Below are 24106 nucleotides of genomic sequence, written 5' to 3'. Positions count from 1 at the left end.
AGTAGGGAGGGGACAAGAGGCACGTGCCGACCTGCAAGGTCTCCCCTACCTGTCACTGACCTATCCTCCCAGCTCAGGGAGCGGGTGAAACACGGTCAGCCACCCCACTTCTGTGCTGAGGCCCCCGTAGTTTCCTGTGACTCTCAGAAGCAAACCCACGCTCTGGCCTTGGCCCATGACACCCTGACCTCTCTCCACAGCACCTCCCTCTGCCCTCCGATGTGCCAAGTTCACTCCCAGCTCAGGGAGATCATCTGTGTCATCCCCTGGGAGAGGCCACACAACACAGGCCACCCAGCTGAACGCTGATTTCAGATGCGCACCCGAAGCCATAGATGTGTGTCCCAAATATTCACGAGATGTACTTAGGTTAAAAAATCGTGCGATGTTTACGGCAATTAAAATTTACTTGCACGTCTTGTGTCTTTATTTGCTAAGTGTAGCAGCCCTGACTTGTAGATTTAAAGCAGCCCAGGTATAGTCACTCTTAGGATGGCTGCAGTTTTTTTTTGTCACAATCCACACAGCCATCTGAAATGACCTCGTCTGCTGACTTACCCTCCGTTCCTCAGCCCATGAGTCTCCCAGCAGTAGGGAGCCAGTCCATCCTACTCCGTGCCTGCCATTCCTCAGATGCTTAATGTGTATTCCAGGAGACTTTAAAGTAAGATGCCAGAGCCAGTGTCCAGCCTTCACCCCAGCTTGACATTACCAGCTACACAAACGCACTATAATAGAACCTGGCCTCGGTTTCCTCTTCTGTAAAACAGGTACCATTACAGTACCTGCTGTCAAAGGCTGTTGTGAAGTTTTAATGAATTAATATCTGTAAAGCACTCAACACAGTACCTGGCACAAAGGACAGTTTCTGGCGCTAGTTTGTGATAAACTCTGCAGGTAGCGGTTAGCTTTGGGGGTAAGAGGTGAGGGTTTCTGGCCAGGGCACTGGCCAGGGTAGCACCACTGGGCAGGTCTGTGAGCCAAGCCCGTCATCCCTGGGCAGCCCCAGTGCACAGCTCTGCTCCCTCACCTCTCCCCAGCTAGGACAGACGCTGCCACGGCGGCCATGGGGAAACGCATCCAGCGGTCAGTGCAAAGGGCCTGGGAAAGAGATTGGACTCGGGGCCTCATTCCTTTGGGGTTGGAGTAGGTGTCACGGCTCACAGTGCAGACAGAGCCCATCGGCAAGGGCAGAGGCACCTGCTCCTCCAAGTGTGGCACCTCCAGCCCTCAGCTGAGTCTCCCCAAGTGACCCACTCCTGGGGGAGCCCACACCCCAACCTGGGCAACACGGCACCAAAGCCCAGCCCCCTTTCTGCGCCTGTGCACCCCCCAGGCCTTCCAGCCCCGGGATCTTTTGGGGGGGCCTCAGGGGAGGCAGGTGGAGCCCTGCAACCTCGCCCTTGGCTGCTCCACGAAGCCACCTGCACGCCAATCTCCATCCTCCAGAAACAGCCTGCTCAAGGGGTGCTGTTCAGACTCCCGAGACAGAATGACTCAGGGACATCCTCCGTGAGCATGGGGGCAGAGGGGCTGATTTTAAATTTTAAATTAAAAATATGATTTGAAATGAAAAACACTGACTCACACGGAGAAAGCTGGCTCCTTTGTCAACTGTCACAATTAGCTCAAGGAGACTCAGAAGGTGTGACATGACAGGCTCGTGGCAGTCTAACGCTGGTGCAGCTTCCTCCTAAGGAACCCGAGGGCGGGCCTGGTGCTCAGAGCCGGGTGGGCAAGAACTTGGGACAGATCGCAGTGACAGAATTTGGAGTCTAAGCATTTGTTCTGAGGAGGACTTTCTATTTATAGCAAGAGCCATTTTCCATTTTCTATTTTCAATGATGATGAAAATGTCCCTTTTAAGTTTGTTTAAGGTTTCTAAGTGAGTCAATCTTTAAAGGATTAAACAAATAATACAAGGGATACAGAGCCAGCAAAAGTTACACAGGCAGCACGTGAATCAGTCTGACCTCCGGCTTTGCCTGCCTCGGTTCCTTGGGCAAAGCCCTGCTTGTGATGCAGAGATGGGACAGTGCACAAGACAAAGTCCCCGCCCTCCTACTGCTAATATTTCCAGGAAGAAACAAAAAACAGGAAGAAAATATCTGTTAAGTGAGACGGGAACAAGGACAATAAAGAACACTATCTGGGGGGCAGGGCCCCCATCTGCCAGCAGGTGGACCCAAAAGGGCTCACAGAGAAGGGCCTTTGGAAAAGACATTGAGGCAGAGGGAAAGTTTGGGGATGGGCAGGAAACGCCACTCAGGCCTCTGGCAGGCTGGGCACTCCAGAAGAGCGAGGGGACCGGCGTGGCCAGGCGGGGATGGAGGCCCATGTGTGGAACAGACAGGCCAGCAGGGGTGTGGGGAGCCTCTGCAGGGGCACATGGCCCAGCAAGCCAAGGCCTGGGGACCCTGCACACAGCTGCACCCCAGAAGACCAGGAGGTGCCAGAGAGCACCGGATCCCACAAACAAACACACCCAATGTGCCACTTGTGATGTGCCAGCCACTGTCACCTGGACCTATTCTCGCAAGCAGCCTAGAAGGTGGGCTCCAATCCCTGTTCTACGGATGAGGCCACGGAGGCACAGAGTGGCCAGGGCCTTCGCCCAGAATCACAGGCCCAGAAAGCAACAGGGTCCAGGCACAGGTGCAAGGCCGGGCAGCCAGGCTCTAACATGCTGAAGCTCATGGCAGAGACAGGCGGTGTCTGGGTCCTCGGGATACGAGGAGGCTGCATGAAGCTTGCCCGACCCAAACGTCCCCCTGGGATGAGGGTACTGGCTGCCTGGGGAACACCCCACGAGGGTCTGAATGCACCACAGACATTGCACCCCAGCCACGGGCCACTGCCTCCAGCCCAGCCTGGTGCCATCTCTACCCAGATGCCCACAGTGCCACTCCTGGGCATCAGCTCAGCGCTGGTCCTGCCCAAGGGGGCTTCATGCCAATTAACCCACTTCATCCTCATGGCTGCCCACACGACAGGGGCCATCGCATCCCATCTCACAGAGCTGAAGACTAAGGCCCCAAGGCAAGGTGACCTGCCTGAGCTTTCCTGTTCAGAAACCTCTGAGCCGGCTTCCCCCCGCCGTCACTGCACAACAGCCTAAGGGCCCTTCAGACCTGAGCAGATGCCCCTCCTCTGTGTCTCTCCACAGGGGGATCACAGAGCCCCCCATGAGCACCACGCCTGACCACAGTCCCCTGTGTGTCCTATTTCAGACACGGGGCTGCTCTGAGCACGCTCCCTGCATCATCTCCCTTACTCCTCACTACACATGGTGAGCTTTTTTGTTTTGGGGGTTTTGGGTTTTGGTTTTTTGGGGGGCGTACTGGGGATTGAACTCGGGACCTTGCGCTCGAGAGGCAGGCGGCAGAACCACTGAGCTACATCCCCGGCCGCCCACACAGGGTGAGTTTACAGCCATCTTACAGGTGAGAACACTGAGGCACAGACACACTACAGAGCCTACGAGAACAACACAGCTGATGAGCAGCTCAGCAGGCCGGAGCAGGGCCCCTGACATCACCACCTCTGGGCTGTCACTTCCCGTGGGCAGGGCCACCCAGGCCCCAGCATCCCGGACTCTGAGCACCACCAGGCGACCTGGAGAAGGGAGGCAGCGGTGACGAGGACGGTGACGACAGCTGGCACCAGCCAAGCGCTTACCGTGCGCGTCCAGGGTCATCCTCAGCAACGCCGCCACAGAGGCCGCACAGTTCCCTGCCGCGGGGAGTCACACACACCGTGGGGTAACTGGGGCCACCCTGGGCTCCACCCACTAGAAGCCCGAGCCTCCCCCAGGAGATGTGACCCGAAAAACAAATGCTCTCTCGGCGCTGTTCAGTGTTCCCCAAGCAGAACCTCACACACACACACTCACACACACACTTGCACGCGTCAGAGCCACACAGTCCGGAAAGCGTTTCGGTGCTTTCCCCGAGTCTCCCCACCAACCCGAGGAGGTGGGCCTGAGTCTCCTGCTTCTCAGCCAGAGGAGGACACTGAGGCTCAGGGCGGCAGAGTCAGCCCCGCGTCTCACACCTGAGGCCAAGGTGGGCTTTTCTCCCTGGGAGAAAGGCCTGGCTAAAGCCAGGTCCGCCTGATGCCAAGTCCACCCCCCTTGCCAGTGGCAGCCTCTGTTGGTCATTCTGAGGCACAGGGGTCCTCTGGGACCATCATTTGGCCAGAGGTCACACTCCACGTCACAGTGAGAGAAGGGATGAGCAGCTGAGCTCTCCCCGTCTGCCGGGCTGACCCGCTTCCCTTCACCCTGGGTGCCAAGGGTGGGCTGCTGCCCACACGGCCGCTCCCTCTCCCGACAGCCCAGGGGTCCCCCAAGGACTGGGGCATTATACTCACGAATTTCAAGAAAACATTCCCGAGTTCATGCTGAGACTGAGGCTCTGGGTGTAGACAATATTCCAGGGCAGCCAGGAAATCCTTATGGACCTCCAGGATGTCTTCGATGTTTGAGAACAGGATCTGCGAGGAAATATGAGGCCAAGGACAGCGTCAATCACGGGATAAGCCACACACATGGCTGGGGCTGCAGAGCAGGGGTACCGCACTTGCTAACATATGACAGGACCCTGTTTACCATTCATAAAAACAAGCATGGCAGAAATATGACTAACATTAATTTACTAATCAGGATAAATGACTGAGCCTATGCTGAGAACATTATGCTCTGCTGCAGCATTTAATCCTCACTAATCCTCCACTCAGAAACTATTCTGGTCCCCAATTTATCAATGAAGAACTGGGGCTCTGAGAAAAGAAGTAACATTCCCAGAGCCACACTGCTGAGCAAGCAGCAGAACGGGGAGAGCGTAGTGTGCAGACGGTGTCACACCCGACACCACTGTGTCCAACCCCAGCGCTGGTCTGTGCCAGTGAGCTCCTGGCACTCACGCATGGCGGTGACATGGTGCACGAACACACGGTAAGGAGGGTGTCTGAAATGCGTTCTCCAAACCGTCACAGTATGTGACACTGCACTCCCTTTTGATTCAAGCTAAAAATTTTCAATGCACAGATCATTTCATCTGGCAACTCCATATTTTACTTGCTTTTTTGTGTGTGAGACAGGGTCTCACTCTGCCTCGAACTCATGACGATCCTCCTGCCTCAGTCTCCTGAGCGCTGGGATGGCAGGTGTACGCCACCATGCCTGGCTCTACAATCCTAGCACTTAACCTTTGGACCAGTCATTTCCAGCTAGGGGAATTTTTGCCCCAGCAGATATGTGCAGTGTTTGTAACTTTTCTGGTTGTCACAAATTAGGAGTGAGGGAGGCAAGGGCTACTGGTGTTCTCACGGGCTGAGCACACCACCGAGGCCCACGATGGCCAGGACAGCCCAGCAGGCAACAGAGAAGCACCAGGCCTGGGCATGAGCAGCCCTGAGGGTGAGGACTGTGCGGCAGGCCATGCAGGGCCTGCAGCCTCCTCAGCAGAAACAAAACATGGCAAATAGCCAAATGCCAGTCTGCAGGGACGGGGTAAGTTAGCGTTAAATGAATTCCACAAGATAGACTGCTATGTGGGCTGCAAAATGAATCTGTAGGTCTCTATTCCTAGATACAGGGCCGGGGATTTAGCTCAGTTCTGCCACCAGCCGCACAAGCTCAAGGTCCAGAGTTCAATCCCTGGTACCAAAAAAATAAATAAATATATTCCTGGATACAGAATCCTATAATGATCCTCAGACAGTTGTTAGGTGGGAGGGAAAAAAATCAAGGTTCTGAACAGGGTTCCAATGTGGGCTTATTTGTGTAAAAGAACCCTAGAAAATGCCAATCCTACCTATGCTGGTAGGAACACAGTCTTCTTGGATGATAACTTAGCAAATGTAGGGCCTCTGGGGAGGACTAAGAGAGATTTTCTTCTTATTTAAGGTGTGTTTAAACTGCATAAATTCCAGCTTCCTTTTGTTTAACAGGTACATTTGAAATTTAAATTTTGAAGTGCTCACACAGTTCAAAAATCAAACACAATAACAAAAATACAGAGAGAAGTCTCTCATCCAGTCAGATTTACTGAGCACCCACAATGCACCAGGCTCAGTGAGAGGCCAAATCCCTGCCTCCATGGAAGAAAAAATAAAACCAGAGTCTCAGGTCAGGGAAGGAGGAGACACCAACAAATCTAAACAGCTGTGGCTGCCAGAGACAAGCACACCAAGAAGGTGACATGCGGGTCAGGACCTGAAAGAATGAAGCCCAACCCCAAGGGCCTTTCAGACACATCAGAAAATCTGCGCAAGGGGACAACCTGAGGGTGACCAGGGACAGCCCAGGAGCAGGAGTCCACCCACCACCGCCCACCTGCAGGAGCCAAAGTCTCTTCCTCCCGGCCCTGGCAGGGGGCATGAGGGGCACACATCACGTGACATGGGCCCAAGACACCTGCACTGCTTGGTTTCCCTCTCTGCCTGTCCAGCTCTCATGGCGGAGCCTGCTTATGCCAAAGGCACATATTCTAGGTCCTACTGTATTTAAAATATAGTAATTTTAAATAAGGCAATTTCAATATCTGAGGATAGATCCAAAGGAAATTAGAAATGTCCACCCCAAATATATACAAAAATGGACATAATGGCCCCAAACTAAAAAGAACAAATATCCATCTACCAGAGAATGGATAGGTAAACCGTGGCCCATTCGTACTCTCGATTGCTACAGAGCCATGAAAAAGCATGCGTTGGGGCTACACACAGCAACAAAAGCAAATTTCACAGGCACCCTCGTGGGCTGGCGACACTAGATGAAAGCGCTCACCTGACATAGTTTAAAACACACAAAACAATCAATGGCCCATGTGACCTTTAAGGAGGGAGGGCTGGCCAGGAGGGGCACAGAGGGGCTGGCAGGGGGCAGGAAACTCTCCAGGCCATGGTCACCCCGTGTGGTCATGTGACCACCACACATCCACATTTAGAACTTGTGCCCCTTACTCCATGGGAATCATCCCTCGTGAAAAAAGTCATTTCTTAAAAACTAGTAAGTTGCAATTTAAAAGTACAATAAAGAACATTTAAGCTATAATAAGATGGACTAAATAAATAAACAGTAGGTGCTCAGTAAACACTTTGCTGAATAAATAAGTGAATGCACGAATACATGAATAGTGCAGACCCCAGTGTAGACGCTCATGTGCACACATGGGTATACACACACACAGGCGTGAGTCGCCCCAGGATCAGCCACGCAATGATTCCCTAACATCTCTGGGCTCGGCTTTTCTATACAAAGTGGACATGGAATTACGCAGGGGCACAGGAACCCTGAACTAGGATGTGGGGGGTCTTCCCCGACCAAGTGTGCTGTTAACTGCTGGGCACTCACACCCACGCCCCTCGCTTTTCCATTCCTCCTAGGACCAGGACCTCTGGAGGACCGAGGACAAAAAGGCAGCTTCCTGGGGAGCAAGGTCACTCTGACAGCCAGGCCCGGGCAGGGGCCTCAGCCGGGCACACAGAAGGCTCATCGATGCCCTCCGCAGACTACCCAGACCCCGGCCAAGAGAAGCCAAGTCCAATTACTCACCAGCCTGCCTCGACACAGTGCAGGGCAGGAAGCGCAGCAGGGGTGCCAGGTTCCCCAGGTCCCCCGGGCACAAGAAAAGGGATTTTCCACTGGCTGTAAGCCAGGGGGCTGGACACGGGGTGGGAATGAAGGGAGCCACGTAAGCCCAGAGAGGAGGTCCTGTGCCGGGACAAGACCGGGGACCGACACCACCGCTGTCCACACCTCCAGGACAGAGGCCTGGGGGCTGCAGGGTGGCCAGGAGTGATGCGCCTCCCTGTCCCTCCCACGCCTGAGCGTGGCCTGGGAGTGGCCCGGCGCCCCAGCGGTGACCTCCAGGAAGGGGTCAGATCAAGGGCTCCCACCTTGACATTCTCCTCCGTCAGGCCCTTCTCCACCGAGTCTGCCACATTCTGCCGGATGCGGTGCAGGAACGCCTAGGAGAGAAGCGGAGAGGTGAGCAAAACAACTCACAGGAGAGGCACAGACTGGACGCCAAGCAGGACCTGAGGGCACCTCGGCCTAGGGACTCGTGGGAACAGAAGAGTCACGTTTCGTCGCAGGCCTCCCTCCAGCAGGGAGCTGGCCCTCAGGGAGGCTGAGCCCAAGGGGCGCACTCGCCTCCCACCCCCACCTACAGCCCTTCACAGGCTACGGCTGATCTCCCTTTTTCATTTCTTTCTCCTTTTCCTTCCAAATTTAACTTCCAAACTGAAACATTCACATGGCTCAAAAGTCAAAAACATGCAAAGTCTCTCTCCTCCACCTGGCCTGGTCCACTGCGTCGTTCCCTGTGCCCGTGAGAACCACAGCTGCTCTCTTCAGTTTCTGTCCAGAGACTCTATGCAAAATACACACACATCAGTGTGTCGGGACACACACAGACACACGCACACACACACCCCTTCTCAGTCGTCGTTTTCTGTGGTACTAAGTGACTAAATTGCCCACACTGGGCTTGAACCGCCTCTGTCTCCCAGAGTGCTGGGGTGGCGGGCTGCCACCACACCCATCTGCAGTCTTTTCCTCTTTTTATACAACGTAAAACCAAAGTGTGCACAGGAGGTCCTGTTCTTGCTGCACCCAGGTCACACAGCAGAGCCCCTTCGGGCAGCTGTGGGGATGGCTCAGGGCCTCCTGCCACCTCCCGGAGAGAGCGCCCCTTCCTCTGTGAGAGGCACAGCATGGCAATAAGTGGGCAGAACGGTGCGGATCATCTCAGAGCAGCCATTTGTCCCCTCCCAGCTGGCACCACACGGAAAGGCGGCAGTCAAGTATCACCTCGTGCTCTGATGTGGGCGAGGGAGGCAGAAATTAGGATATTTTTCAGCATAGTCTTCCAGTTTTAAGTGTCGGTGAAAGAGCCCGGTTATGGGGAAAAGAAAGATTTTTTAGGGGTTAAGTGTAAGGGGGTGCAGTGTGGCAACGAGAGATGGCCGTGGCCGGGCCCCATGATGTGGGTAGGACAGGGCAGACCAGGGGCTGAGATGAGATACGGGGAGCTGCTGGCACCTAAGGGAACCAAGGCCAGCATCAAGCTCTACCTGGTCTGCTGCAGCACGTGGGCCCTGGCTCAGGTTTCCCTGGAAGTACTGCAGAGAGACCCCGGGGAAAAGGAGTCCCTGGACCTGTCACAGCCACAGAGACACATGAGCACTGTGGGCTGCCAGCCCTGCCGAGACTGGTTAAGCTGGGAACCTGGAGAGAGCCACCCAGTGAGTGTTAAGGCCTTCCTGTCACAGCTGGACACGTCCTGTCCCACTCAATGGTCTGGGGAGAAGGCTTAGGCAGCCCAAGACAGCCAGGAGCTCCCGGTGCAGAGGAGGCCCGCCCCCAAGAGCTGGCTGTCAGATCCTTTCTGTCCGCAGACCCAGCCACTGGCCAGGCGCAGGCCTGCTAGGACAGGCACACTGGCACTTGCCCAGGGTGGGTCACAGAGCTGGGGCACAGGAAGGCAGTCTTGTCTCTCCATGCTCAACACGGGCGACCCCGCAGTTTACACCCCCAGCCTGGGCTCCTCCTCCACCTCAACATTCCCTGGGGGCCTGAGGGACGTCCCAAACTTGACATATCCATAACCTAATTCCAAATCTCCCCACCTGGCTAATGACACCTCCACCTTCCAGGGCCTCCCGCCCAAACCCCTGGTCACCCTCAACCCAATCCACCTGGCCCAATCATCAGCAAATGCTGTCCAATGTGCCAAGCACTGCTGCTATCCCTGTGGTCAGAAGGCCTCCTGTGAGCCGCCTGTGGATCAGCAAATGCAATCTGCTTTACCTGAAAAAAATCACTTCTCCTGGCCTGCATGGCCACCATGTAAGCCACCACTCTTCCACCTGGAGTAACAGTCACCTCCTTCCTGTTTCCCCTGCTGAGCTCCCTAGACTCACTCCAAAACACTCCATCTTTCCACATGTCAGCAAACTTCAACCAACCTATTCCCACCTCAGGACCCTTGCACATGTCATTCCTTCCAGCAGGATGTTGCTCCCCCCCCATCTACCCTTATCCATCTTCCTTCTTATCTATGAGGCCTTGGTTCAAATGTCATCTCCTCCAAGAGATCCTTATTCCCTTCTTGAATTATGGGCTTATTTGACAAAAGACAAGAAAACTAAATTTAAGCAAATCTACACTTACTATAGGATAGGCCAAAATTAGAAGAAATCCTGGCTGGGATGAAGCCTTAATTCCTAATCCAATCAGTGTAGGTGGGTTTGGAAACTTGTGGGTTTAGGTTTAAACCACAGGTCTTCCTGCCTGCTGTGTGATCTCAGAAAGGTACCCGACTTCTCTGAATCGTAGACTGCCCTTCCCAAATATGAGGGTACTAGTAACACTGTGCCTATTTTTCAAATGTAGTAGAAGCTCCAGGAAAACAAGGGCCTTGCCTCTCATTTACAACTCGGTCCTCGGGGCCAAGAGGAGTGCTGGGCACACAAAAGACACTCAGAAATCACAGGAAGTGTGGACTGCGCCTGGTGCAGGATCTGACATGTGGCAGGAGTCAGCTGACCTTGCATTTGAGAGGATGGCAGGGAGAGGGGACAGAGGCCAGGGCCTAGGAGGCTGAGGGAAGTCCAGTCTCCAGGGCCGCCTTCCCCAGACAGCAGAGAGACAAAGGCAGCCTCGCAGTGGGGAGTGCACTCCGCTGGCCTAGATGAGGCTTCCCATCCCGGCTTCTCCATGGGAGCTCGGCCACCACTATTGTGCTGGGACAATGGGAGGCTCAGGCCACCCACAGAGGAACTGCAAACAAGCCAGCATGGTGGCAGACAGAGCAGCTCCTGACCACAGAGAATGGGCCGGCAGGGGCTCGGCCCAGCCCCTGAACCCAACACCCCAGGCAGACTGGCTTTTCCAGGCAACCAGGGTTGGCAGGGCATTAAAAGACCCTCTAGGGTGACTCTGTGTCCTAAACTTGACAGCTCTGCAAAGCGCAGGCCGACGCTGCTCTCATCTTAGAGGCTGGTCTCGGACCTGAAACCATCCTTGGGATTTCCAGAGCTGCCCAGAAGCTGCACCCAGCCAATGCTCCGTCCATGCCTGAACAACTCACCCCCACCTGTCCCTGCCCAAGTCTCTGATGATGAGCAGGAGGAAGAAATGCACCCAGGATACAGAAAAAGAGAGAAATAACCACCACCCATGAGCTTGTCAATATCCGATTTTGGCAAATCTTAAAACGATGTCAAGTTTTCTTAAAACCACTGACAAAAGGAAACTGCTCACGTCCGAGACAGAGAGGTGCAGACCAGAGAGGGGCATGCAGGGTCCTTGTGGGGGACCTGGACGCTGTGGGGACAGCCCAGGGCTGTTGCACATACGCATCCTGCAGGACACTGGACGGTCGCACAGAGGCCTCAGCAGAGGAGCCCAGCTTAGAAGTGCTGCCTAGTGAGACTAGGAAGAAGGCAGGGCCATCCACAAGACCCCGCTGAGGGTGCTCCTCCAGCCCTTCCCTCGCTCCCTCAGCTCCGGCCTCGCTGGCTGCCTCTGCCTGCCTTGAACCTGACTGCAGGCCGGTCCCCACCCTGTACCAGGCCTGGGAGCCTGCTGTTCTGTGTGGAAAGCCCCTGCCCCAAGAGGCCTCCCCACGGGCCCCCTAAAGGAGGGTCTCAACGGGTTTTCTCACTGTGGGCATCACGCTCATCCAGGAACTCACACGAGGACCCAACAGTGGCAAACACGGCACCCTCACTCTCCCTAGGGGACATCCCGTCAACCGGGAAAGCATCCTTCACAGCTGCCTCTCAGCACCTACCCAGGAAGCTCTCTACCACTGAACCACATCCCCAGCACTTTATACTTTATTTTGAGAAAGAGTCTCACTCAGCTGCCCAGGCTGACCTTGAACCTGTGATCCTCCTGCCTCGGCCTCCGGAGTAGCTGAGTTTACAAGTATGCACTGCCACACCCAGCTCCAGGGCATTTTCTTTTTAATTACCGGTTATTTTATCTAATATCTTTGGGCTTTTACCACGTGCTACGTGGTTCTCTAAGAGGTTTGGTTTGGTTTGGTTTTGAGATGAGGTCTTGCTGTGTATTGACCGGTCTGGCCTCGAACTCCTGGGCTCAGGCAATGCTCCTGTCTTAGGCTCCTGAGCGCAGAGACTGTAGGCGTCACTACCGTGCTCATCCAGTCTCTTCGTGCTTCAATCCTCAGTCTCAGGCGGGGGTGCTCTCATTGCTGTGCCCCTCTTCCACGGCAGAAACCAAGGACTACACAGTAAAGGGCTCACTCAAAGGCATGCAGTTGGCAAGCAGCAGAGCTGGGTCTCGGCCCAAGCCGAGTCTGGCCTGGCACTGGCTCCCCACCCCGACACACATCAGCAAGTAGCTGTGGGCCACAGACTGCATCAACCATCAAAACAGGTAGCAGCTGCCCGTGTAGATGCCCCAGGGAGCTGCCATCTGTCTGGATCCCATGGCTGCAGCCCTGGAGGATAAATATCTCCCTGGAGAGACCCCGGAGACTCTTGGAGGCCAACGCCAGCAACCTGATCCACTGGGGTGGGGTGTGGCTGCCCCCAAGGACCCCTGCCTCCGCTGGGGTGACCTCAGCAGACATAGGGTGAAACCTGAGAGGGCAGGGACAGGCTGGGAGGGGTGGATGGGATCCCAGACCATGGCAGGAGCAGGGGAGGGAGGTGGTCTAAGGACCCCATCTCCAGAGACTCCAGCGGTCAGGGGCCCAGGGAAAGTCGAGGCCATGAAGCGGCCTTATCCTCTGAGTAATAACACAACAGCCAAAATATCACAGGAGGCGGCTCACACAGCCCAGAAATGTGGAGACACGCAGCACCCAAGTGCTCTCTCTACCCAAGCTCTTGGTGTTTATACTATGGAGAAAGTAAGTCTCGTGCGTGGCATAAAGATTTAACTCCTGCATGTGACTTATTATTACTCTATCACTGCAGGTTTCATTAAATAAAGTATCATCCATTTCAACCAAGCACGGTCACACCAAAATGGCTTGCTGAAGTCCACCAGGTGACACAGGGAAAAGGCCACTGATGCATCCTTAACTAGGAAGAAAACCAAGTTACAGACAGTACCTAAAGTGTCATCTCATTTTTGGTTCAATAAATTAGCTCTTCCTAACACGGGAAACAGAGACAGATGGAGATGCCTTGAATCGCATCTGGGTGAGACCACGATGACTACTGGTATCTGCCCTCTCTGCCTTTAGGGACAGAACTCCAAATCTGCAGCTAAGAAATGTATCTCCCAGCTTCCCTTGCAGCAGAGTATGGGCATGTGACCAAGCTTAGGCCAATCAAGCATAAGTAGATATACTGAATGCGACACCTTGGACGTATCTTAGGGGGAGTGGAGAAGAATGGGCAGGGATTTACTTCTGCTATTTCTCCTTCCTACTGACTGGATCGCTAGTGTGATGCCTGAAGGTCAAGTGGCCGTACTGCTACCACCACGCTGAAGCCATGTGTTGGAGACGATTAGAGCAGCAATACGGATAAGGCAGGAGCCTCTGTCCCTCATGACAGTGATTCTAACATGTGTGCCTGGGGCTGCCTGTAATCGCATAAGGAAATAAACTTCTGTCTCATTGAATGTGCTATTATTTGGGTTTGGCCACGGGACCTAATCCTAACTCATGGTGTAGAATTATAGATTTCAATTTTCTTGTTCTTTTTCTTTTTTTCCTATTTCTGCAGTGAATATGCTGCTATTTAACCAAAAGTCACTCTCCAACATAAATGTATTTTTTTATTGTTCTTGGAGGGGAAGGCTTAGTGAACATATCAGTCTCTCTCTCGCCCACCTCAGCATCCAAAAGCCATCTTCATCCTCCTGCTGGGTGACCCCGCTTGAAGATGTGTCATCAGCGGGGACCAGGACAGGGCCAGCCGATATGGACCAAGACTCTTCCTTCTGCAGTAGGGCCGCCAAACAGACCTCCCCTCCCTCAGGAAGATGCCCATCCTGGTGGCCCCCACGAGCCAACCAGCGCCTCCCCACCCGGGCAGGACTGCTGCATCACCCCACTCGTGGTTCCCACTGAGCCCGGGCTGAGTGGAACTCGCCCCTCACTGCCCTGAGCACACAGGCCTGGCCCAGGCCAGAAGCACAGAGCCACTGGCCTAGAACAGCTTCCCAAAAGGCCCAAACTTCACAGGTAAGACCTTATCTCTAAAGAAGGTAGACAGGGCCAAGATTTAGCTCAGTTGCACCACACTTGCTTTGCAAACACAAGGACCTGAGTTCAATTCCCAGTACCAAAAAAAAAAAAAAGGTGACATATTTATTCCCTACTCAGACAGGACTGAGAGAAGGAAACTTTCATTCACAACTTGAAACGTACTCCTTTTCCTCATACAGTACAGCCCATGAGGGAGCACGTACGTCTGTGTCACTGTGTAGTACACAGCACAAATACATCCCCTTATATTACCACGCCTTTTTTTTTCTTTTTGCAACTGAACCCAGGGTCTTCATACTGAGCTACATCCCAGCCCCTCCCCTTTTTAAAATTTATTCACAGTATTTTATTTTGAAACAAGGTCTTGCTGAGTTGCCCTGCCCAGGTTGGGCTTGAACTTGCCTACGTCAGCTTTCCAGAGTGCTGGGATGACAGGTGTGCACGTCCCAGACAGCTGACATCGCATCTTTAACAGAGCGACTTCTTCCTGTCGGCACTTACAAATAAGTATCTCCCTCCTGTCATGAACAGTCAGTCACTGTCTCCCTCAGGACCTTTGCACTTGCTGTTCTGTTACCTGGAACCCTTTCTTCAGGTTCCTGCAGGGCCTCTCCTCCATCTCATTCCCATCTAGAATCAAATGTGACTTCTGTCGCCACCTCCCCAGCTAAGCAGAAGCCCATCCTGCCCCTGCTTTCTCCGCCTTACTCCTCTTTGCCTCCCTCTGTTGTATTCCCCGCCCCTGCTCCCACCCACTGCTTCACTGTCAGCCCCAGGGAGGCAGTAGCTTGCGGCCCCTTCTGGAGCCAGGACAGTGGGTACACAGTGATGCTCAGTAAAAGGGTGCAGCTTGCTTTTCTTCCGCACAGCGCCCCAAGCGGGCTGTGCACACTGCCTATTCACGAGGAGGAAGTCACCACGACAGCGCTGCAGTCGGACGATTGAGTCCCACAGCCCAGCGTCTCTGGGCTGATCGTCTTCAAGAAGTGACCTACAGGATGGGCACTGCTAGGAGTGAGCTCTCTGCCCTGGGCACACGAGGGGCTGTTCCTTGGACCTTGGACAAAAGCACTGGGGGCTTAAAAAATACGTGCAAAAATCTTGACTTCACCATCTGCAAAGCACAACTGACGCCAGCACATCCGACGCAATCAGTGCTTCTCAGGGCCAGAGCGCAGCAGCAGGGGCAGTGGGCAGCCAATGGGCTCCCGAGGGTGGAGGCCGGGAGGGTCCCAGAAGCTGCCTGAGGGGGAATACGGCACACAGCATGTCCTGGCGAGGGAGGACAGAATGGGGAAAGGGCCCATCGCGCCAGGGGTCGTGTAGGCAAGCAGGCCCCTGAGACAGTGAGGGCCACACCCCCAGGGCTCCGGGAGGGGAGGCTGGGACCTGTACACGGTCCTGAGGCAGGCACCCAGCTGGGGCTGACCCCGGCATGCTCGGTCTTCCTGTGAACGACGAAGCGGCTCTGCCAGCCAGGCACAGCCATCGGGCCAAGGAGCACAGGTGCGGGCAGCGGGAAGTACAGCTGCAGTGCCCAGCAGTGGCTGCGGTGTCAAAACGAAGCCTTGAAAAGAGAGAAGGTTCGGGGCCCTGCAAGCAGGAAGTGGCTTAGCCAGGAGCGCAGCTGGGCCAAGGCCACCATGACCACCTCACTGGTGCGAAAACACCGCAACGCTTCTGGGCTGCCAGGGAAGCCTCTCCAGGGCAAGCCTTGAGGTGAGACGGCCTCAGATGGACCCTGGGCACTGTACCCCGAGGGCAGGTCTGCAGGGAACCCACACCGCCTGTGTGACCCACAGAAGTGACCCGCCCTCCTTGTGCCTCTGCCCCAGCACGGACGGAGGAGACAGCGACCGACATCATAGGCTCTGGAGAGGCTCAGCGAAACGCTGTGGGCAAAGCACTAGGTAAGAGGACTCAGCCCCAGCTCTGCCACCAACACTCTGTATGATGCTCTCCTCCTAGCAGTGCGGATGAACAAGCACGAGGGATCACACAGGACTCACAAAAGCCAACACGTGACGGGTTCCTTCGGGGCTGCCTGGTACACAGGAAGTGCTCAAGAAAGCACCAGCTGCCACCATTCCACAGCTCGCCCTTGAGTCCCCAGAGCCCTGGTGCGGACACACACACCCTCAGTGTTCCGAGGAGGCCCCAAAGCCCCTTGCGGCACCCTCACCCACCCTGGCATCCTGTCCCCTGTCCCGACCACAGCCACATGACCTTGGAGAGGTACCAGCTTCTCTGAGTCAATTTCCTCCTCCACAAAAAGGGAGCAGTTGTTGAGATTTAGCAAGACTGTGCAGGCGAATGCTCTGTGATAAAAAGGCTTCCTAAAAGGGGCACAGACAGGGCCAGGAGGGGCAGGATGGTAGAAGGAGACAGGAAGTTGTTTAAGATCCTATTCTAGGGGGAGAAAGCCACCTCCAAGGTGTAGAGCAGGGAGCTACTTCAGAGATATTCAAGGGAAGCCTGCCTGAGAAGCAGGCATTTGTGTACACAGGGACCTGAGTGATGCAGCAACTCAGCAGATATCGGAGGAAACTCTTCTAGGCAGAGGGAATGGCCAGTGCAAAGGCCCTGGGGTTGTCAGTCCTTCTGAGATAATCCTGTTTAAGGTCTGTCCTTGCCCAACTCTCCTTCTTCCACAGCCATGCTCATGGACACAGCCTCACCATGGGCACTTTGTGTTCATTTGCCAGTCTCTTGTCCACCTAGCCCACCAGAAAGTCACCCCTGCGAGGATGTTCAGGTCATGATGGTGTACCAGAACCCAGGGTAAAGCCCTTGGTAGCTGTGTTTAAATAACTGACTGACTATCTGGCACAGACTTCCTCACCCACCTAGCTCCTACCCCCGATAACAGGTATCCAGTTTTCACCCAGCCCTACCCAAGCCGGACCAGAGGAAGCTGAAGCAAGAACCCAAGTTGCTACAACCTGTTGTGAACAGGCCTGATGCAACGGTGGGGCCGGGGAGAGACGGGGAAGTGGACACCTCCTCCCCACACAGCCCCCACTGCCCTCACCAACAACCTGCCATCCTTGGCCCAGACCCACGCGGTGTCTCCTCCACACCCCCAGAGACCTTGCAGATCTCAAACTGGTGGCCATGGGCATGTTCAGTGCGGCCTACAGAGGGCTCTGAGAAAAGCCCCACCTTTCAGTATCAGATCTCCATTCACATCCCACCTCCAAAAGGTGACCATGGGGCTCAGGGACCCACGGGTTAGAGAAGGCCGAAGCAGAGAGGCAGCCACCACCTCGACCCAGAGTGAGTGATTCTGTTTTCCAACCCGGCACACTGATGCTGCGCTCATGTCCCTGCCCAGCCAGTGGGCATCCGAGCTGGGCTCCCTGTCACACACACAAAGACACTGTGATGGCAGACAGGAAGCCCGCCTTTCCTTCCCACACCCACACCGGGCAGACATCACTAAGGGAGCACAGATCTCTGTCCTGCCGGGTCTTCTCCGTGTCCATCTTTTCTCTGCTCACTGTTGCTACCTACGCACATAAACTAGTCTCCAATCTTTCCTAGTCAAGCCCCCGTTTCTCCCCACTCCTTTGTGCTCACCAGAGTGGCATTATGGCAGGGATTCTCACCTCTGGCACCTTGACATTGGAGTGGATAATTAATTCTCTGGTGTAAGGGCCGTCCCGCCACAAGTGAGATGACAAGCAGCTTCTACCCAGAACAGGCCGGGAGCAACCCTCCTCTCTCTGGCTGTGACAAACAGAAATGCCTCCCGATGGGGCCCAGGGCTTCTGTGGGGGACAGGGGCACTGTGTCAGGACGTAGAAAACAGACTGCAGAGCCCAGGGCTGGGGGTTCGACGCTCACTCAGCTGCTTGCTGGCTGCACCCCTCGGCAGCCTGGCTGTCTCAGCTCCCTCCTCAGGAAAATGAGGGCATAAAATGCCACAGCTGCTAATAGGTCTGGAGTTTCTTCCAGGGGTGGTGGAAATGCCCACAAGTCGAACGGGGGTGATGATGGTGCAGCTCTGTGAATGTACTCAGACTCAGTGGAATCGTACACTCTAGATGAGGGAATCGTGTGGTGGTGTGTAAGTTACATCCGACAAGCAGTCACACCAGAGACAAAACTAAGGGCCTCTGCCAGGCAGCGAGGTACAGAAGGAGGAGGGTAAAGTGCCAGCCCCTCAGCGACGGCTGGGAGGAAAGGCCTGAGGTGACCCACGGTGGCGGTGGGAACAGGCTCCTCTCTGGGTGGCATTTCCCGCCGCTGGAACGTCCAGGACAAAGCATCACAGGGCCCCAGGATGCAGGGCGGGGCAGCTGGCTGTCCTGGGGTCCCTGTGCCGCCTGTGTGGGACAATGGGTGGAATGCGGTCCCCTCTGCGGAGCCGACACTTGACATCTGAAGACAATGACTTTCAAGAAGTTTTGTTTTTTTCCTCAGTCCGATTTTTTTTTTCCCATCTCCCCAAACAATCGCTGCTGGACTGGCGGCCGAACGGCGCCCTCCTCCCCAGCTTGCGAAGGGTTGTGTTTGCAGAGCCAGCAAACAATGCACAGAAGTGAGCGAATGTAAACGCAGTGGCACTTGGGGCGTGGGATGGGCCAGGGTGGGGCGCGGCACGGGGACCCTCTGCTTGCTTTTTCCCAGGGAGGGGATGAAGGGCTGAGCGGCCACAGGGCAGGTCCCAGGACACAGGTGGTGACTGCTCAGCTGCAGTCTGGGGTCCTCAGTTGAGAAGTGTTGGCGAAGCTCCCCACGTGCTGCCTCATCCCGGCCCGGCTCAGCCCTGGGCACAGAAGAGCAGACCGGTTCTCGGAGGCTGAAACAGCACACACAGCTAAGGGCCCAGAGCACGCGCAGGCTCCACCGCATCCACTCTGGGGCGCTCTTGTGCTCTCACTCCCCTGGCTACCTGTGCCGGGGCCAGGTCACTACATTGCGCCCCAAACCTGAGCTCCTGTGGGCAGGTACCTCTGCCGCCAGGTCCAGCACTGGGCAGAACTGCGGGACAGAGCCTGTGGACGTCGGGGGCTCTGAGAGAGGCCTCAAGCGCCGAGGCTCCCCAAAGATGCCCATCCCCTAATCCACGAAACTGGCAAATACGTTCTTTCGTGACAAAGAAGACGGCACACGAGATTAAGGTGAGAGCCTCCTGGATTATCGGGGGACCCAATGGCATCACACGGTCCCTCACAAAGAGAGTGAGGGTCAGCGGCAGAGAAAGTCACAAAATGGCACGCTGCTGGCCAGAGGATGAAAGGCCACCAAGCCAAGGGACCGAGCAGTCGAGAAGCCGGAAAGGCAAGTCTCCGGATCTTTTCAGAGATCCCAGAGGAAACCCAGTCCTGCCGAGGACTTCATTCTGGCCCCATAAAACCCATTTTATACATCCGACTACCAGGAGATAATAAAAACTTTCTGCGATACTGGGGATGGAACCCCAAGGTCTTCCCACCGAGCTACTTCCCCAGCCCTTTTTTTATTTTTTATTTTCAGACAGTCTTGCTCAGCTGCCCAGTCTGGGCTTGAAATTGAGATCCTCCTGCCTCAGCCTGCCAGAGTGCTAGGATTATAGCATTGCCATGCCCCGGAAATGTATATTGTTCTAAGACATCAGGTTTGTGGTGATTTATTACAGAAGCCACAGGAAAGTAACACAATCACCTAGCTTGAAACATGTGCACAGTGAAAGTCAACTTCTATCACATCTCCATTAAGACAGCCCAGCCCTCTGTCGTAGTTCATACAAACTTCCTACGATGTGGAACAGCCGTGCTTTTCACATATAGTGCTCAGCCGACACTCAGCAAGCTGGGAGAAGCCTTCTCTCCCCAGTCTAACAGTTTCTATCACCCAACATACACTAAGGACAGATGGTCTAATAACAGCAATTATTATAATGAGCGCAATACACAAACGAGCCCTCACCACCCAGATCTGCTCAGTGCCTGGTCTGAAAAGCAGGAGGCCCCTTGGGAAGAGGGGATGAAGGGGCCCTCAGGACACCAAGTCACAAGAGCTGTGTGGCCCTGGCATGGTCGACAAAGGAAGGGCTCAGAACTGGCCTTGATGTGCTCCAAGCTCTTACCGCATGCCAGCGCAGGGTGCAGAGAAGTGGCTACTGTGTCCCTTCCCCTGGGAGAGGTCAGGGGCATTTACCCAAGGTCACTTCTGCAGGGACGAGGACAGAGCTCAGGTCCTGGGGCTCCAGAGTCAAGACTCCTCCCGTGGGCACCACATAAAATACAAATGTGGCCCTCAGCTCCCCGCCGCTCTGGGTGACCAGAATGGCCCAAGGGGCAGGACCTGACCTTACCACCCGCTGACTTCGGCAGCTGGGCCCTCTGGGCTTCCAGCCTCCTGCTCCTCCTCCTGTTGCTTAGTTTCTCCCTCCAGCTGGATACCCAGAGCCTCCAGCCTCCCCACCGGTACTGCCACACGGATTCACGCGCTCGGCCACTCCCTGGCTGCCCCCCCAACACACGGCAGCTCCCTGCAGGCCCACCGAGCCCCGGGCTCAGACCCTCCCATCCACACTCCTGCCCAGTTGTAGACCCAGCATTTGGCACTGCAGGGCCTGACAGCGCTGCACTTTGGTGAGCAGATGCGGGGATCTCTCTCTGGCACTCAGTTTCTCACCCTAAAACAGCGCTGACTTCAAGGACCCGAGGATGACAAGAAATCCACACACGAGCCGGGTGAGGCCCTCTCGGGGCCTCGGTCACCCCAGCCACACGATGCGGGCACACAGTGTCCCCGACTCAGGACCTTGTGCCCTGATTTCCGAACATGACCCTGCCACAGATTCTCCACATGCCCCCACCTCTGCCCTGTTCCCTCTTCTGCAAGACAGGGAGGTCAGGTGAGGACCCCAAGAACCCCCCAGCTCTCGGTAAGGGTGCTGGGCCCACACATCCCAACCACCCCACCATGGGCTGTGACAGGCCGGGGAGGATTCCAGGGGGGCCTTTCAACAGCTTCTTCCCAGGGGAGCTCAACTAGGGACCGGGGACCCCAAACGAGGAGGCAGAGATCGCCAAAAGCCTCCCCAAGTAAGGGACACCAAGAGCCGGAAGCAGGTTATGGTGACAGATAAGCTGGCCAGGTCCCCACCAACCAGCAGGGGAGGGCACAGGAGTCTCTGATCTCCAATTTCCCCTTCTATAAAACAGAGTACTACATCAACTTCAGAAGACAAAACTGCTAATAAGGCTCAACTTCAGGGTCACCCGTGCCAGAGTAAATGTCAGTGCTTGTATTACCGTCACTGACTGACATCATTTTTTATCTGTCAAAGGAGCATCGTGATAAAAAGAGTGCCTGGTACTTGCCTGACATTTCCCTGAAACTGTATGCCTCACTCTGCTCCAGGCTGCCAGCTGGTCTGCCTTTCTCAGGATGGCTCCACCTCAGGGCCTTTGCATATGCTGTTCCCCCATCATCACAGCACAGGACAGCTCAGATGTCCCCTCTTCAGACAACTCACCCTGACAACACCAACCAAAGTGCTGCCTTAGCCTTTGCCCATCCCACCTATTAATTCGCTGTGGAGAAGTGGTCACAGTCTAAGCCTTAGCATCTGCACCTCACTGGATCAGCAGCCTTCTCTCCCTGGTGCGCCAGCTCCAGAGGACAGAGGTTTTGATCTGTCTAGCTTGCTGCAGGGGAGCGAGGCACATCCGTAACACAGTAAGTAAGGACCTCCACCTGGGCTTTCTGAGGACTGAGGGAAACTACATGAAACTTAGTGTTTGGCCTAGGAAAAAGAAGGCAATGAAAACTCAAATTGAAAAAGCCACAAATATCCATCACCAGAACGGATGAGAAACGAATGCACAAGTGAACATGGCTGCCTCTCCGGACGTCACGCCAGAAGCAGGGCGAGCTTCGGGCTGCGGAGTCCGAGAAGCGCAGGCTCCTCTGGACAGAGACGAGGACGAGGGGTCCCGGGGAGAGGTGCGCGTGCGCACACACAGACGCCCATTCCGGAGCTCGCGCTCGCTGTGCACTTCCCAGGTGTGACCCTGCTGCAGGAAGACGTGTGTCACAGGTTTGCTTCTGATTCACAGCTGGCACGGAGGGGCTGCCCCATCCTCCTGGGTCGCCCACCTGCCCCTGCACAGACGCCCCTCCCTCCAGATGCAGGCCCCCCAGGCCCTCCACAGCCCGGCACCCTTTCCGCAGCCACACACCCACAGGCCCCGCTTCTGTCGGGCCTGTTGCCAAGAGACGGCCGCCTGCCTCCTGCACTGAGATGTGGGGACAGGAAGCCTTAGTCTGAGACAAACAGGAAAAGGGGTCAAGAAGGGAGCGGGGGAGGCAGAGGCAGGGGGCTCCCCACTGAATGGGACGAGCCCTGGATACTGCAGGGGATCCTCTGCCGTGCTGGGAAGGTGTCCCCGCTCTCCTGGGGGCACAGGGACATCTGTAACACTCACTCTAGAGTTGTCGATGGGCATCTCCACGAGCCCAGGCACAAAGCACAGCACATTCAGCAAACATCAAAGGCAAAGCCTCCGCACGTCACTTCCCTGCTTAAAACCCTCCAACAGTGGCTGCCATTGTCAGAACAAAACCACACTTCTGCTACCACAGTCTTCAAAGCCTGACATGACCTCTTTGCTTCCTGTCCCCTCTGAGTTCCCTCTCCCTTGCTTCCTCCTACACTGGCCCCCTTGACAGTCCAGGACACAGCCAGCAGGCTCCTGTCACAGGGCCTTTGCACTGGCTGTCCCGTTTGTATCCACATAACCTGATGAGGCTGTGCTCAGACATCAGCTCAATGAGGTCCACCCTGTAACATCTTCTCAGCACCCTCCCTGCTCATCTTGCTTCATTTTTTCCATAGCATATATCACCTGACAACACTATACATTTTCTTATTTCATATGTATCTTTACTTCCTGTCTTCACTGCCTCCCCTCAAACATGAAGAAGAAATGGGCTTTTGTCTATCTGTGCAATGCTGTGCCCTGGATATCTGGCAGACAGCAAGTGCTCAGTAAATTGCTTGGAAGCATAAGGAGGTAAATCCGAGGTTTATCACAAGACCGACTTGAATGTTCTGAACCAATTTTCTGCCAGGAGTTTGTGTTATCTGCATAATTTAAGAAGCACAATGACAGATCTGGATCTAAAAGGAAGTGGGGGCCATCCCAAGGTCGGTGGGTCTAACGTCCCAGAGGCAGGCATAAGGACCAGCCAGGGAGTTTTTGACAACACACATATGCCCAGCAGGTGCACCGGGAAAATCCGATCTGTCTCAAGAGGTCTGGAGAAAGCCGTGCACTCTACTGTTTCCCCAGCTGACCATGAAGGGCTCAGAGAGGGGGTCAGGGAGCACCCTGGGTGTGACCCTGATGCACACGCGAGGTCTGGCTAAGCAGAAATGACACAGAAGGGAAGCAGGACACCCAGACTGCAAACCCTTCGAGTCTCACAGCAACCCGGGCACGGCCTGATCCATGACCTCACAGGCGGCAGGAGGCCTCGGGATCACTGGGCACTCAGGGGAAACGCTGGTTCCTGGGCCCTGACGCTCACTGGCTCCAATCCATGGGACCGAGCGGGGCTGGCATCTTCATTCCTCTTGTGCCTCTCCAGGTGCCTGAGTCGGCACGTCCTGTGGGGCGGAGTCCAGCCTTCCGGTGAGTACGCAGAGTTGCCCTTCATCACCAGGAGGAGAAAGGCCACAGCGGTACGGTGCTGGCGTGTCACCTTCAACTGCTTCTCCCGTGCAGCGTCCAGGCACAGCTGTCATCACAGGCTCTGCACAGCCCAGAATGTCACTTTCCACTGGCCTGCGGGGGAGACAGACACAGGTGCGGTCCACCACACCTATCCTTTCCCCCATTCTGGACCGGTAGCTGCTTTCCAATTAAGGTTGCTTCTTTAGCTTTTTTTTTTTTTTTTTTTTT

The 24106-nt window shown here is 55.2% G+C and overlaps 1 protein-coding gene across 1 annotated transcript in view; it reads right to left on the bottom strand.

Annotated features, from left to right (window-relative positions):
* Prex1 (phosphatidylinositol-3,4,5-trisphosphate dependent Rac exchange factor 1) overlaps positions 1 to 23876 on the bottom strand; it is a 110329-nt gene extending 86453 nt beyond the window's left edge. Inside the window, exons 1-3 of the mRNA XM_033767200.1 lie at positions 23733 to 23876; positions 7903 to 7974; positions 4372 to 4494 (exon numbers count right to left, since the gene is read on the bottom strand). Coding sequence (XP_033623091.1) covers positions 4372 to 4494; positions 7903 to 7974; positions 23733 to 23861 — 324 coding nt within the window. The 5' untranslated portion in view covers positions 23862 to 23876. The remainder of the gene's footprint in view (positions 1 to 4371; positions 4495 to 7902; positions 7975 to 23732) is intronic.
* Positions 23877 to 24106: the final 230 nt, after the last annotated feature.

This window comes from Fukomys damarensis, unplaced genomic scaffold, assembly GCF_012274545.1.
Source record: "Fukomys damarensis isolate Sample0158 unplaced genomic scaffold, DMR_v1.0_HiC HiC_scaffold_22, whole genome shotgun sequence".
Lineage (NCBI taxonomy): Eukaryota > Metazoa > Chordata > Mammalia > Rodentia > Bathyergidae > Fukomys > Fukomys damarensis.
The sequence above is the reverse complement of the archived record's forward strand: the minus strand, read 5'-3'. Positions and strand labels throughout refer to the sequence as shown.